The sequence below is a fragment of the Solanum lycopersicum genome, chromosome 7, assembly GCF_036512215.1.
Source record: "Solanum lycopersicum chromosome 7, SLM_r2.1".
In the NCBI taxonomy this organism is placed as follows: domain Eukaryota; kingdom Viridiplantae; phylum Streptophyta; class Magnoliopsida; order Solanales; family Solanaceae; genus Solanum; species Solanum lycopersicum.
In genome coordinates this window covers 5,067,530-5,082,122 of record NC_090806.1, presented here as the reverse complement: position 1 = coordinate 5,082,122, position 14,593 = coordinate 5,067,530, and the positions used below count along the sequence as shown (strand labels likewise).

General features: G+C 34.9%; 2 protein-coding genes across 8 annotated transcripts; both read left to right on the top strand.

Moving 5' to 3' along the window:
• The first annotated feature begins 531 nt into the window (after positions 1–531).
• On the top strand, positions 532–6,568 carry LOC101254606 (RNA-binding KH domain-containing protein PEPPER). Its single transcript, XM_004242753.5, has 6 exons — positions 532–928; positions 3,323–3,581; positions 3,675–3,823; positions 3,914–4,270; positions 5,693–5,893; positions 6,044–6,568. The coding sequence occupies exons 1-6, from the start codon at positions 644–646 to the stop codon at positions 6,230–6,232; spliced, it is 1,440 nt and encodes a 479-aa protein (XP_004242801.3). The 5' UTR covers positions 532–643; the 3' UTR covers positions 6,233–6,568.
• A 1,830-nt stretch (positions 6,569–8,398) lies between these two features.
• LOC101254106 (pentatricopeptide repeat-containing protein At3g14730) lies at positions 8,399–14,108 on the top strand. Of its 7 annotated transcripts, XM_069286690.1 has the most exons (7): positions 8,437–10,981; positions 11,091–11,165; positions 11,419–11,688; positions 12,009–12,564; positions 13,076–13,114; positions 13,242–13,317; positions 13,727–14,108. In XM_069286690.1, the coding sequence occupies exon 1, from the start codon at positions 8,925–8,927 to the stop codon at positions 10,836–10,838; it is 1,914 nt and encodes a 637-aa protein (XP_069142791.1). In that variant the 5' UTR covers positions 8,437–8,924; the 3' UTR covers positions 10,839–10,981; positions 11,091–11,165; positions 11,419–11,688; positions 12,009–12,564; positions 13,076–13,114; positions 13,242–13,317; positions 13,727–14,108. The 7 variants fall into 7 exon arrangements, with proteins under 7 accessions (XP_025887673.2, XP_025887672.2, XP_069142792.1 ...); XM_069286691.1 differs by having other exon boundaries at positions 8,433–8,537; positions 9,256–10,981; positions 11,419–12,564; positions 13,076–13,317; XM_069286689.1 differs by having other exon boundaries at positions 11,419–11,694; positions 13,076–13,317.
• The last annotated feature ends 485 nt before the right edge of the window (positions 14,109–14,593 follow it).

The window sequence follows — 14,593 nt, the reverse complement described above, 5'->3', positions numbered from 1 at the left end:
CCAAATATAAATATATATTTGCATTAATGAAAATATTTATCTCATAGGATTAACTATTAAATAAATAATAAAAATTAAACATACAAACTTCAACTTGCATTATTACAAGTTATATGAACCTTTCTTCGTCCAAAATACTGAAATACTAAGAAATAGTAAATTAGTAAACAAAACGACAATGTTTATATAGTAATAACTATTTCGAAGCAAACTTCGTGAGAGTCCAAATCAAATTAGTAGCATTGATAAATAAAAGGCATAATACATATATTGAACCCTAAACTTTGCTTCAAATTTTAACTTTGATCTCAAACTTCATAATGCATAAAGCAATCAAAGAATAAATCAACCCACATAATAATATCTTTGTCACGTAATGTTTTTTTTATGATGACAACATCAATAATAACGATAACATATCAGTGTGATCTTATAAAGTCCGAAAATGGCGAAACAATATATCAAAAATGATTAATATATGCGGACCTTAACCCTATCTTTATTTGGAAAAAATGCATAGACACGTGACAATCTCCACCTCTATAAAACCCTCAATTATCTTCTATTCTCTTCGCTTTCTTTTTCCCGCAACTACAAAAACTTAACCTAAAACCCTAAATTACTCTTTTAGCAGAGGCGATCAATGGCTTCCATCGAACAAATCCAAAATGGTTCACTTGTAACGCATGAATTTGAAGATTCTCAAGTGAAACCGGAAGAAGCAGACGGAGGTTTAGTGAAAATCGGACAAGAAGTGAAGCCGAAATGGCCTGGATGGCCTGGGAGTTGTGTGTTCAGATTGATTGTACCGGTGCTTAAAGTTGGAAGTATCATTGGGCGTAAAGGAGAACTTGTTAAGAAGATGTGTGAGGAAACTGGGGCTAAGATTCGTGTACTTGATGGACCTCCTTCTTCTCCTGATCGCGTTGTAAGTTTATCCTTTATTTTGGTTATGAATTCCAATGCGGATGATTCTGTTTTTTTATCCAGATTTTATATGATTCATGTTGATTTTACTGTCAAGGTTTGGATTTTGATGTGAAGTTTTGTTTCATTACTGGTTAGGGGGAGGAGGGTTCAATTGAATCCCCTTTATCAAAAATAAATGCGTATAATGCTCTTTTTTACACACATTTCATATTATTTTTGTTGAATTTGCTGTCAAGGTTTGGATTGTTTTGTTTTACACTGGTTAGGGTGGAGGAGGGTTCAATTGAATCCCCTTCGTCATAAAGATGTGTATGATACTCTTTTTTTTACACACATTTCATATGTTTCATATTGATTTTTGCTGTCAAGGTTTGGATTTTGATGTGATGTTTTGTTCACCACTGGTACGGTGTGGAGGAGGGTTCAATTGAATCCCCTTCGTTAAAGAATTTTACCGTGCAACAACGATGAAAGAGTTTTTGTTTGTGCATCAGTCTGAATTTATGTATCACATTTGGGATTTTGATTATAACCAATTTTTATGTGATTCATATAGGTTTATATGCCTTTTAAGTATTTAAAGTTGTTAATTATTGTATTTATAGTACACTTCACTTAATTTTCACATGTAAAAATTTTATTTTAAAAAAAACTTACAGCTTTTATGCCCCATAATTTTGCGGTCAAAGTTTATAAGTTTGAATTTTGAAATTTCAATTGTGCCACGTAAATCGGGACATGGAGAGTATATAATCTTTTGAATTACCTTGATTAATGGAAAATTCTAGGGTATGTCAAAGGTGATAAAGAAATTGCTTTCAATATCACCTATTCAAATTCAAGTTGCAATTTTGTATTTGTTTGAATCTCCTTATTAGAATCCTTGGTCCGCCACTTTCGCTGATATAGTAATGCACTCGTTAAATGAACGTCTTAATCTAGTCAATATGAAGAGAGGAAGTATGGCATCAGATTGAAAGTAGCAGTTCACTGTACATCTAGGTGTAAAGTATTGGGAACTTGTATAGTTCAGGGAAGGGTTGGTTGAAGATTAAATTTCGCAACCCTAAGATGAAAAGTAGGATTCTTACCACACAATTCTCAAGTTCAGATTTATTGGGTGTATTTCTACTCATTTCCTTTTCTGACCTATAAATTGTTTTTATGGTTGAATAAGCATTAAGGGTTTAGGAAGTTTGAGTCTTGTGTGACTTAGAGTACCACTTATTACAGAAGTTACTCCGTCTATATAAATTTTCCTTGTCGTTGTGGCATGACTCCTCTGCACGACCCTATAACCCATTCCCCCATTCCTGCCTTCACAAGGAAACAGAGATAATGCTAGATGTAAGTAATTGGCTCCATTGATCTTTAAATGTTGAAATAATATAGTTTTAGTGATGAAGTTGCATAGGATGTAACTAAGAGAGGACTGAGTACTACATCAGTGTGTTACCGGAGATACTTGGCTGAGATTTACAACAGCAAGCTAATGGCAGTTTGCAAAAGAAAATAATCCTATAGGAAGTTCACAAATAGAAGAAGTTTCTGCAAGGTGTGAGATCTCAGTTTCATATTAGCTCCACTTTCAGAACTTCATAAAAACATCCATTTGAAGTGCGATGAATGTGTTTAAAGATAGATGTCAAAACTAATTTGAGGGAAAATCAAGTGGAAAATTGAAATAATGAAAATGCAAAAGACCAAAAAATTGAGGTGTGGAGAAAGAATTATTGACCTTTTGTGTTTTCATTCTTTTACTTTAGGGGGGCCAGTGGTCTGGAACAATAAGGGGTTGTTTGGTAGCCGGTTAGATTTATAAAAGTATTAGTAGTATAGGAATTATTATGAGGGTATGTATGTATTATTCAATGCAACGATAAGTTATTCATGTATTAGTTATTCCATCTTCTATCTTGCATAAAGTAATACATAGATTCCCTCATAACTTGTACATATATTAGTTATGTGGTTTCTGAATTGCAAAGTGAACATTGTAAATAGGTGTGTTGAATTTTATACATAGTAGAAAAATGATACAAATAAGTTTTTACTTATTCAAATTTTAATACATGAATTACTTAGCTTTTAACTAGCTACCAAATGAACCCTAAGGGGTTGAAGATGTGTGAAGACATAGGTTGTAGATATGATAAGTAGTGTCCTTTCCCTGTAATATGACTAATTGAAAGGGGAAAGGTGATCACTAATTATTTTCTTGCAAAGTTTGAATTTTATTCGTCATCTCACTTTTAATATGCTTCATTTGCTACCTTTCTTTCCGGGTATCAGTTTCTAATATTTTCTGTTGTGAAGGCTTCCAACCTCCTTATTCTGTTCTGCCCTCTCTTTGAAGTAGTCTTCATGATAGTCCTCATAAACAATGCCACAGGTTCTAATATCAGGTAAAGAAGAACCCGAGGCAGCATTATCTCCTGCTATGGTAGCTGTAATAAGAGTGTTCAAACGTGTCACTGGTCTATCTGAAGGTGAAGATGATGTCAACTTATCTGGAGTTGCTGGGGCTGCATTCTGCTCCATCAGACTACTCGTAGCATCATCACAAGCTGTGAACTTAATAGGAAAACAAGGGTCTTTAATCAAGCCTATCCAGCAAAACACTGGTGCCTCCATTCGAGTTCTTTCCAATGGTACTTATTTGCGGTCTTTATTCTATTACTGCTTGAGTTACTAGAATTACTGTTAAATAAGTTACAGGGATTCACTTTAATCTGTATACTCAGATGAGATGTCAATCTATGCGACGTCGGATGAGAGAATTGTGGAAATTCAAGGTGAAGCACTTAAGGTTCTTAAAGCTTTAGAATTGGTGATTGGGCACCTTAGGAAGTTCTTGGTGGATCATAGCGTTCTTCCCTTGTTTGAAAAGAATGTAAGCTCATGCCTTTTTTCCTTTCTCAGTTTGTCATCATATCAATGTTCTTTGATATGCTTATCCGTGTTATACTTGTTCTTTCCGCAGTACAATACACCTGCCGTTCAGGAGCGCGAAACTGAGCCTTGGTCTGAGAGGACGATGCTTAATACCTCACGATCAGGACTTGGTGATTATCCTCCTCGATCAGGGCTAGGTGATTATCCTCCTCGATCAGGACTAGGTGATTATCCTCCTCGATCAGGACTAGGTGATTATCCTCCTCGATCAGGACTTGGTGATTATCCTCCTCCAACAAAGAGGGACTCACTGTTTCCCGAACGTGAAAGCCAGCTGGACTCACATTATCATTCTACTGGACTTTCATTGTATGGGCAAGAGTTTGGACTTTCTGGAACTCGCACTTCAGGTGTGGGTCGTGCTGGGAATTCTGTTATTACTCAGGTTTGTGCCTTTACCATCTTACTTTACATTACAGAGCTGTCTCGTATGTTCTTAACCGAAAAGCAACTTCAGTAAGAGGATTTCTCTTCTCATCTATTTTCACATGGTATGAGAGCTTGTACAATCTTTGTGGACACTTAATTAATATGGTCAGGGGTTTAGACTGTCTGATCCAACAGTTCTCTTTCTTTCCCTGACTTACTCTTGTTCCTTACTTTTTTTTTTTGGGTGACTGTTCCTGTGTGTTTGTGGCACCGACTCTTCAGCAACCTTTCAAACAGAAAAGTTTTCAAAACCCTTGGTTTTCTTTTTCTTTGTGGTATTAGAGTGGGGATGTTAGACTCTTACATCAAGTTTCTGTTCCATAAAAATCCTACTTTGGTCTTTTCTAAATGGCATGTTGTCCAATTATAAGTACCTCCGTTGACCATTGAATTTTTGTCTCTGTTTCAAGGGCCTGTTTTTCTTCTTTTTGTTGGGGTATTAAAATCAGGCAGCGAGTCCCTCCTCTTGAGCATTGTATTTCCGGTCTTGTTATAGCAACTTTTTATTTCATTTCTGCTTCCAATTCAAGCTAAACTGATGAAGTTCTGGGCATTTGCATCCCGTTACTTTTTATATGAGAATATCTTTTTCTGTTTTTATACAAATAATCACTTGTCTTTTGTATTGGACAACTGCTATGGCTTTCCTGGGAAAGAATCTTAACATTACCTTTCTTTGCAGTGATCTTTTAGTAGTTCTTGTTCAAAGTAAAGAACTCAATTTAACTAATTATCTTTAGTTCTTGTCGAGTGTTGAAGGTGGATCGAAATACTAAAGTTGTTATGAGAATCTGATAGCGAGTCTTCTTATTAGAGTCTAGAGTTCCATTCATTGTTCTGCAACTTTGGGTTACTCTTGGAGTGCTACTTTCAAATCTCAGTGGAGGCAAAAAATGCTAGGTGCAGTTTAAGATCTCTTGTCTGCAATTCCCTGATAGTTTCAGTTTAAGGCTAATAGACCTGTACAAGATTATAAGGACAAGTATGTAGTTAAGTGAGAATATGCACTGGTATTGACTTTTATATTTTATTTGGAAGGGTGAAGGGCTCAAGCGAACTAGATAGATTGGTAGAAATTCCATGTTTGCTCTTGAGAAACATTTGCTAATTGTGTATGTACTATTTTTCTTTGCTAAATCATCCAATCATCACAAGCCGAGTATATGTAGCAGTATGATATCTTAACCGTGTTTGTAAGTTTTGTGATTAATTGCATTTGTTTTTTGATCTAAAAAGGCTAGACCTGTAAAATTGTTAATAACACTTTACAATGTTTCTTATGCTAATTTTATGTTCTCTGCAATGTATAAGAAGTTACTCTGCTATGTCATAAACAATATACTTGTTACTGGCGCCCTCATCTTGGTTTCCATTTCAGATATCCCAAACTGTTCAAATGCAAATACCATTAACTTATGCAGAAGATATCATTGGCATAGGGGGAGCAAATATTGCTTATATACGCCGTACTAGTGGTGCCGTTCTTACGGTGCAAGAAAGTAGGGGTTTAGCTGATGAAATCACGGTGGAAATAAAAGGGATGTCATCACAAGTTCAGACAGCTCAGCAACTTATCCAGGTAAATCTCAATTGAAAAAAGACATCTAGTTGATAAGTAAATACTCCACATCCGATGCACATCTAAAACCTTCAAACTATATGTGGTTGAGGAGTTCCCATAGTATTCTCCTGAATTGCAAAACAACTGATGAGTGAATCGTCAATGTAGGAATTTATGAGCAGCCACAAAGATTCACTTCCAAGCAGTTATGGCCAGTTAGATACAGGCTTGAGGCAATCATCTTACTCTAACCTAGGTGGGGGCTCTTATCCATCATCTTCATACGGTGGACATCATTATGGTGGTGGCTATGGATCATTTGGTTCTGGTGGAGGATACAGTAGCTACAGGTCATGAACAGAATAGGCAGAGTCTTAGCACTCGTACTTCCCTTCCTGAATGTTCTTGTGCATCGAATGCCAGAGCTATCACTGAATCAACCACATGTGATTCATGCTTTAATCTCATATCGCATACAACATTGTATTGATAGCTTTTTCAGTAGCCCACCATAGCTTGTAGTTGTTACATGTGTATCGATATGATACCATTGAATCTTTCGTCATATTTATTATACTTTAAGCTTCGTTTTGTAAATGTTGCAACTTGTGACTAGCACAAAAATGATCAGTTGCAATTGCCTCTCCAGAGGGGTGGTAATTTTTCAGATATTTATGAATGGACCTTGTCGAATTCTAATGGAAACTCACTGATTTGGGGTTGGAAGTGAGTAGCAGGGGGCGGATCTCTTCGGCTTGAGGCGAGTGACTCTCTGCTCCTCTCGAGTAAGTCAAGTAGGTTTTCACTCCTCTATGGTAAAGTCAAGTGGCTTACCCTCTTTATAAAGAGTTTAGAAAACACTAGATTTCATAACAATGCGTTGGCTGGCGGTATAGGGAGTTTAATTGCTTTTTCATATTTTTAATTTTTTTTTACTATTTACCTCTAAACTTTACATTACTATTAAGCAACTTTTATGGCTTAATCACCAATTTTGATGTGACTATGCAACTTATTCAAAGGTACATTGGTGAATTTGCACAAAAAAGTATACCATTTATTTGCTCATTAAGGATTTTTCATGTTCCTTGGAAGTGATTCCTATATATATATATATAAAAAGGATAATTGTATAGATTGACAAACTAATAATGTAAAATAAATATATTAGCTATCGTTTGATTTATTTGTATTTTATAGTAAACTATTTGTCAGTCGCCTCTCTCCTCATATTCTTGCTTGCTACTCTCTCTTTCTCGCTCGCTTCCTGTGGCTCGCCTCTCTCGCTTTATACAATTCTATTGTATAAATTGTGTTTCTATTTGTTTAAAGCGAGATAAAATTGTATATACACATGCAAATACATATATCTCCATCCTATACACTTATAATTATATAATACAAATATTTTCCTGCCTAAGTCTCTTTTGCCTTTCTCTCTTTATCGTTTTACACAAATTCAAATTGTATATAATTTCTCTCTTTCTTGTTTTATACAATTCCATTCATTTGTATATTCTCTGTCCTCTTTTGTTTTTCTCTCTTTCTCGTTTTATATAAATTCAAATTGTATATAATTTCTCTCTTTCTCGTTTTATACAATTTGATTCAATTATATTTAAATTCAAATTTTATACAGATATACAAACACATGTCTGATAAATCTGCTATTCCATCAAGACTCAGGTTTGCTGAATGAAAATCATTTTAGGTGAATTCGAGATCTTTTGCAGCTGCACGGCCTAATGGAGCATGAAAAAGCAAAACAAGAAACTGAAAAATCATGGCAACATCAATTTCTCCTTGTCTGCTCAGAACTCATCTAGGATCGTTTTGATAATGATGTTCGTCGGGTTACTTCATACCATCACAATGAATTATACAATTACTTTTTTGTATATATGTATAGCGAATCATACATATATATGTTTTTGCTATGGAGTACAACAATGCAAACTTTGCTATAACATACAAATTTAAATTTTATTTTTGCTATATGTGAAAGTTACCCAAAAAAATGACATAATGCTTTTTATAAAATGTTTGCTAAGAAAATATCAAACTATATTCTCTAGCCAACTATACAAAAGATGTACTTTATACTAATTATGCATCAATATATATAAATTATTTTTTTATTGATCTTTATTTTAGTTTTGTACTTCTTTTTCCTTTTATAAATTTAATTTTAATTTTATATCATATAAGAAATCTTTATATTTACATACAAATATATATTACCAATTAATTTTTGTAGTCTTTTTATAAATCTCTTTTTATTTTATGTCATTTTTATAATAAAATTATTTTCATATAGATGAATAACACTTTTATCTTTATACAAACAAAGAAACTATTTATTAGTGATCAATATTCAAGAATACATATTGCAAGAATAATATGAAAGACGAAGAAAGATTACAATTTTAAATTTTAAATATCGTAATAAAAATTTTGAGTTCGAGTTTTGAATTTCTACAAAAAAAAAGAAATTGACAAGGGCAAATCAAATCACAAAATAAAAAGATTATATTTTTCCGCCTCCTTAAACCTCAGTATTTGATTCAACCCTTCCTAGATTGTGTCAATCCTCAGACAGAAATAAATTCCATTTATAGTATTCATCTTCTTCATTCCTTTAAATCAATGACAAGTAACTGAGGTTGATTCTTGTTTTTGTTTTTTAGTTTTTCGATTTCCCTTCACCCATTTACTATATGTACTCTTTTTCACTCACCCTCTTGACTAATTAAACTGAATGGCTCTTTGGGTGTTTCAAAGATTGCGACTTTTTCACAAATTTTATATGCAGGTATAGAAATATAGGTTCAGATTTGAAAAGGGTATTGAGATAATAATAAGTTTTTAGTAATCATAGTAGTTGTAGATAATTATAGTGCTCAATTTCATACCTGTTAGGATTTCATTAGTTTTTTGTTTGTTTTTTGATAAAAGATTGCTTTTTTATGACATAGATGAAAAATTAGGGAGGGGATTTTACAAGTTGAGCATCTAAGATCCTGTATGCATTTTCTTTTTTTGCTTCTAAATGAGGCGAAGAACCTTAATTACGAGGTCTTTGTCAATATTTAAGTCACAATGCCAATATTCAATTAGTTTTTCATCCATTGCTTACAAGTCTTTTGATCTCAAGACTTGCATTGTATCACTTCAATCATGTGCTAATGAAAAGGACCTTACAGGAGGGAAACAAGTTCATTGCCACATGCTTAGATGTGGCCATTTGGATTTATCTCCAGTGCCTACCACTAGCCTTATTAACATGTACTCGAAATGCAATTCGATATCGAATGCTTTATCTGTATTCTATACTTCACCACTTGATCATAATGTGTTTGCTTATAATGCTATAATAGCAGGATTAATTGCCAATGATTTGCCTAAAAGTGCTTTTGAATTCTATTTCAAGATGAGGCTAGTTGGTGTCATTCCTGATAAGTTCACTTTCCCTTGTGTGCTTAAGGCTTGTAAAAATGAAGTAGATGTGAAAAAGATTCATGGGTTAGTTTTTAAACTTGGGCTAGAAGTTGATTTGTTCATTGGCAGTGCATTGTTGCACAGTTATCTGATGTATAGGATGGTGGATTTCGCATTAGATGTGTTTGAGGATTTGCCAGAGAGGGAAGATGTTGTGCTTTGGAATGCCATGATCAATGGCTATGCTCAAACAGGTGGGTTTGGTAGTGCTTTGATGGTTTTTAGGTGGATGATTGAGGATGGGGTTATTCCGAACAAGTTTAGCATAACAGGTGTACTTTCAGCTCTGGCAAATTATGGGGAAGTTTATAATGGAAAGGTGATACATGGGTTTGTGATAAAAAAGGGTTTTGATTTGGGGGTTGCCATTTCTAATGCATTAATAGACATGTATGGTAAATGTAGCTGTGTTGCTGACGCTTTTGAGGTTTTCCAGACGATGGATGATAAGGATATATTTTCATGGAACTCAATAATTTGTGTGCATGAACAATGTGGTAATCACGAGGGAACTTTGGGGCTTTTCAAAAGGATGTTGTCTGCTAGAGTACGTCCTGATTTGGTGACTGTCACCACTACACTTCCTGCCTGTGCTCATTTAGCAGCGTTGAGGCATGGCAGAGAGATTCATGGATACATGGTTGTTAATGGTCTGAGAAAAGATACTGCTGACATAGAATATGATGATACTTACATTGACAATGCAATTTTGGACATGTATGCCAAATGTGGAAGCATGCGTGAAGCTAAGCTGATCTTTGATATGATGAATTTCAAAGATGTGGCATCGTGGAACATTATGATTAAGGGGTATGGCATGCATGGATTTGGCATCAAAGCATTAGAATTGTTTTCTGATATGTGTAAGGCAGAATTGAGGCCTGATGATGTCACATTTGTTGGGGTTTTGTCAGCTTGCAGCCATTCAGGGCTTGTAAAACAGGGGAGAGAATTTCTTGCCGACATGCAGCCTAAGTATGGTGTTGTGCCTTCTATTGAACATTACACCTCTGTGATTGACATGCTAGGTCGTGCTGGGCAGCTTGAAGCTGCTTATGAGTTGTTATTAACAATGCCCATTAAGACCAATTCTGTCGTATGGAGAGCGTTCTTGGCTGCCTGCCGTTTACATGGTAATGATGATCTTGCTAAGGTTGCTGCAAAACAGGTACTTGATCTTGAACCAGATCATTGTGGAAGTTATGTCATATTATCAAATGTTTATGGACAGACTGGTCGCTATGAAGAGGTATTAGAGATAAGAGATGCTATGAAGCTACAAAATGTAAGGAAGACACCTGGTTGTAGCTGGATTGAACTTCATAATGGTGTCCATGTCTTTATTACTGCTGATAAATCACATCCTGAAGCCAACCTTATTTATGCTGGATTGAATTCTTTAACAGCGCGATTGTGTGAGCATGGTTATACACCAGAATCTGATGCCTTGGAAAGCAGTCCATGATATTCCAGACTTATTCTCCGTTTTTCTAGATGAAGATTCCTGAAGCACTGACTGAAAGAAGGTTCTTACAATATCTATCTGGGAAAACTAGAAAGTGTGTGAGTTCGTTTTGCTTCTCATGGAAACCAATGTCTATATGTATGGTGGGTGCTCTGAAAATAGCCCGAGTTATCTGTGTGCTTTTGCAGATAAACTTTCTATTGGAAAATGAAAAGTATGTTTTCTTCACCTTTAGAGCATATCATTTTGCAGCATCTGCTATAACCAAGGGGGTGTTTAATGCAACTAAGGACTATCTTCTCCTTTTGATGTTGACGGTCATGGAATGCAAGTGTTCTCTATCATATGGGCATTTCCACTGCAGTTTTTTGTAGCCTTATTTGGTATTCAGAACTTGCACACTGAATGTTGTTACTCTTTATCATAATCAATATGTTTCTTCATTTCTTCTGAAGTACAATATTTAGTGATCTACCTTTTGTATATAATCAAACTTCTTTGTAAGTGTTGAAAATGGTGAAGGAGATGGTGAGGTATTCTGGGAAAACGCCATTAACTTCTTTTTCCCGGCAAAATCCAGGTTGAGAAGGATAGAAGGGAGGGCCCATGATTCAACACTTTTAAGTTGAGAAGGATAGAAGGGAGGGCCCATGATTCACCGAGTGTTGAATCATGCGTCACTGGCCCTTGGGGATTTCTGGCTTTAAAAACATTAAAAATGTTGAAGGATATGCTGAAGTATAGGTTTTAAAAGTTTGATGGCCCCTCTGGCTTACAGGTTGGAATGAAGTTGCTGTTGCATTTATATTCAGGATGGCAGGCGAGATCGAATCTCCATCAAAATGCTGAAGTATAGGTTCTGTAAAAATTGCCAGCATTCTGGTCGGCTATAGCTTGTTTTATTTCCCAGATTTTCTAATACTAAGTAGTGACGATATAAATCATTTGTTTCTCTGCATCCTATGAACTTTGATATTTTATTAACCTTACCTTGCTGTAATCTGAATGTGAAGCTACAATAGGTTCCTAAGAAAGCCTGCATTAGGCATTCTATAAAGCAGTTGATATGTCTCTCCTTTAGGTTTATATTTTGGTTCTTTTGCTTAAACCTGTAAAATAATCTCTTAGCTAAAGTTAAAATAGTGATAAACTGCTGCTATGGAACAACAGGAACTTCATGGAGACCATTCCTAAACAGGCATCATAAATTATACAGAAGATCATATGAAGGCACCTAGGTATTTCACAGAAGCAGGACATGAACTAACTGATATTTATAACATGAACCAGTTCCAACTTCCAAACAAGATGGTTCTATCAGAAGATTAGAGGAGAGTTTCCAAAGGTGGAATTGCAGAAACTGAAATGCAATAACCTTGGAATTCCTAACTGGTCATGGAAGATGATTTGGAAAACTAGAGCACCAACGAAAGCAGTTTTTTTGGTTGGCTAGCAGCTAGGGATGCTTCCAAAACACAACAGAAGTTACATAGGGATGGGTTTTCCTTGTGCAGCTGATATTTCTGTAATTTAGAGGAGGAAACAGTTGAACATCTTTTCTTGCATTGCAGATTTCAAGACAATGTTGGGAACTTTTCTTTAACATAATGGGCATATCTTTGCTGTCACCAGAGAAAAATAGTAGCTTGTTGGAAGTGTGGCGATTTGTTTGAGGATGTCTGAGGTGGTGCCAGTCTGTTTACTGACCTCTCTCATTAAGGAAAGGGTAATTTGCGTAATTTATACAGTGCCTAAAATTTTTACCTGTCTTTAGGATGCCTTGGTATAATTAGCTATTATCTAGCTTTAGTTAGCATCATAATAATGGGGTTTTAAGTACCATTTTTATGTGTGCTTGTGCAAACAGGCTCAGACAGGCAGAAACAACCATAATTAAAAAAATGTACTGTTTGTTATGTCGTTACTAAAAAATAAAATAAAATTAACAACCCAAGCTTTTGTTGCTGAAACAATGAATTTGAATCTTCTATCTTTCCAGGTGCTCATAACTGTTGTATAATGCTGCTTCATCTATCCTTAAAAATATAGTGTTTAAGAAAGTTGTTTATATTGAAATTCATCTGATCCTAGAATGTGGATGTATAATTCCAGTCATGCCGATGAAACTCCATTGAGGCTTTGCATTGCATTATTTATTTACTTGTTTATTAATCTACCATTTGTTATTTATGTCTTATCTAAGGATCTCTGAGATTTTACTACTTTGGCTAATGCAGGTGTGATTCCAGAACATTGTTCCTACACGATACAAACTGGTACTGTCGCCATGCTCTCATTTTTTTTCTCCTAGAAGGTTACAGACTTGCAGCAGCGTTTTCCCCTTCCTTTCGTGCTCAGGGGCCAGTGCTCTAAGTTTAAATATTGCTCCAGTTTATCTGGCAGTGTTTGGCAGTAGATGCTTAAAATGATTTTGAAGTCTTATGGAACATAATATCAGCTAATCCTGATGAAGTGCAAGGTACTCTCCCTCTTAATATGTTTGTCCACTCTTGCCTACAGATTTGACTAATTGTTGTCGCTAAATCAGACTGAACATTTGTCTTGTTAGAGAAAGCATAAATGACCAGGAATGCACTAAATCTCGTAGAATTAGACGAGGTGCTCGCATGGCCCGAATACCATGGTTATTAAAAAAATGGTTTTCAAGTTTCGTTTGGTTTGAATCTCAGGAAGCAAAAGTGATAAATATTTAGGATCAGATGAGATACTTGGATGGTTGGGGCAAATGTTTAAGATTTTGATGGGGACTTGATAAGCAATGTAGCATAAATTTACCCAAAGACTCGCATGCTTTGATTTGGTATGTTTTTCATAGGCAGATGTATTGTCCAGAAAAATAATATGCCTTCTATTTTGCATTGTTGCAGGGCATCTAACAATTCTTCATAGCCCTAGCAAGAGTGTCGTATGATACACTCTCTCATCAACATGGCTATTATTTTCTTCGAAACAAGCTGGTTTTGGCCGTGCTAATCTCAGAGAAAGAAAGCTCGCTTTCACCAAGTAACAGCAAGACAAGCTATGGTTCTCCGAGGAACCTTCTGTTTGATGCTCATCAGAGTAAGTAGGAACGACAAGTGGTTTTCTTTTGGCGCGTTCAATTTGAGCATGGTTGTTTTGTTGTGTTTTTGCCACAAACAAATGGCAGAATATTTATTTAGTGATACAATAGATGAAGAAAGACAAAAACATTTGTCTGTTGTATTGTTTCTGGTTTCTGAGTAAATTTGGCCATTTCAAGTTTGTTTACTTATTGGTGTTATAGTTATTGTATTTCAATGACTGAAGTGGATTGGTGTCTCTGTCATTTAATATTAGTATCTAAATCTGTGGTGGTAGGTATTCCGTGGAATTAATTTAATTTATATATTATAGTGCTAATAGGAAAATATTAAATTAATATTTGAAAAAAAAGAAATAGTTTGATAGGAAAATCACTTTATGAAAAAGTTTAAAGTTAACTATATAATTTACTAATTTGAATTCTTGAATATGGTAATAGTATACACGAAAATTTATTATAGAAACTTTAATTTGGAACTTATCAAATTGATAAAAGAAAGACCATACAATTTGGAACAAGCAAGTACTCAACCACTTTTAATTGTCAATGTTTTTTTTTTAAAAAAATCAGAGTTAAATTATAAGAATTTCGACTAAAATTTTACGAGCATTTTTCATCGTATTGATATGCAATTTTCTGTAGTTTTTGAATATCTAATTTTTTTTATTTA

Excerpts from the sequence above, each read along its gene's own strand:
- LOC101254606 (XM_004242753.5), top strand. The coding sequence starts at position 644 with ATGGCTTCCATCGAACAAATCCAAAATGGTTCACTTGTAACGCATGAA. Across the intron at positions 929-3,322 it reads CTTCTTCTCCTGATCGCGTT|GTTCTAATATCAGGTAAAGA; the intron begins GTAAGTTTATCC and ends ACAATGCCACAG. Across the intron at positions 4,271-5,692 it reads GGAATTCTGTTATTACTCAG|ATATCCCAAACTGTTCAAAT; the intron begins GTTTGTGCCTTT and ends TTTCCATTTCAG.
- LOC101254106 (XM_026031888.2), top strand. The coding sequence starts at position 8,925 with ATGAGGCGAAGAACCTTAATTACGAGGTCTTTGTCAATATTTAAGTCA.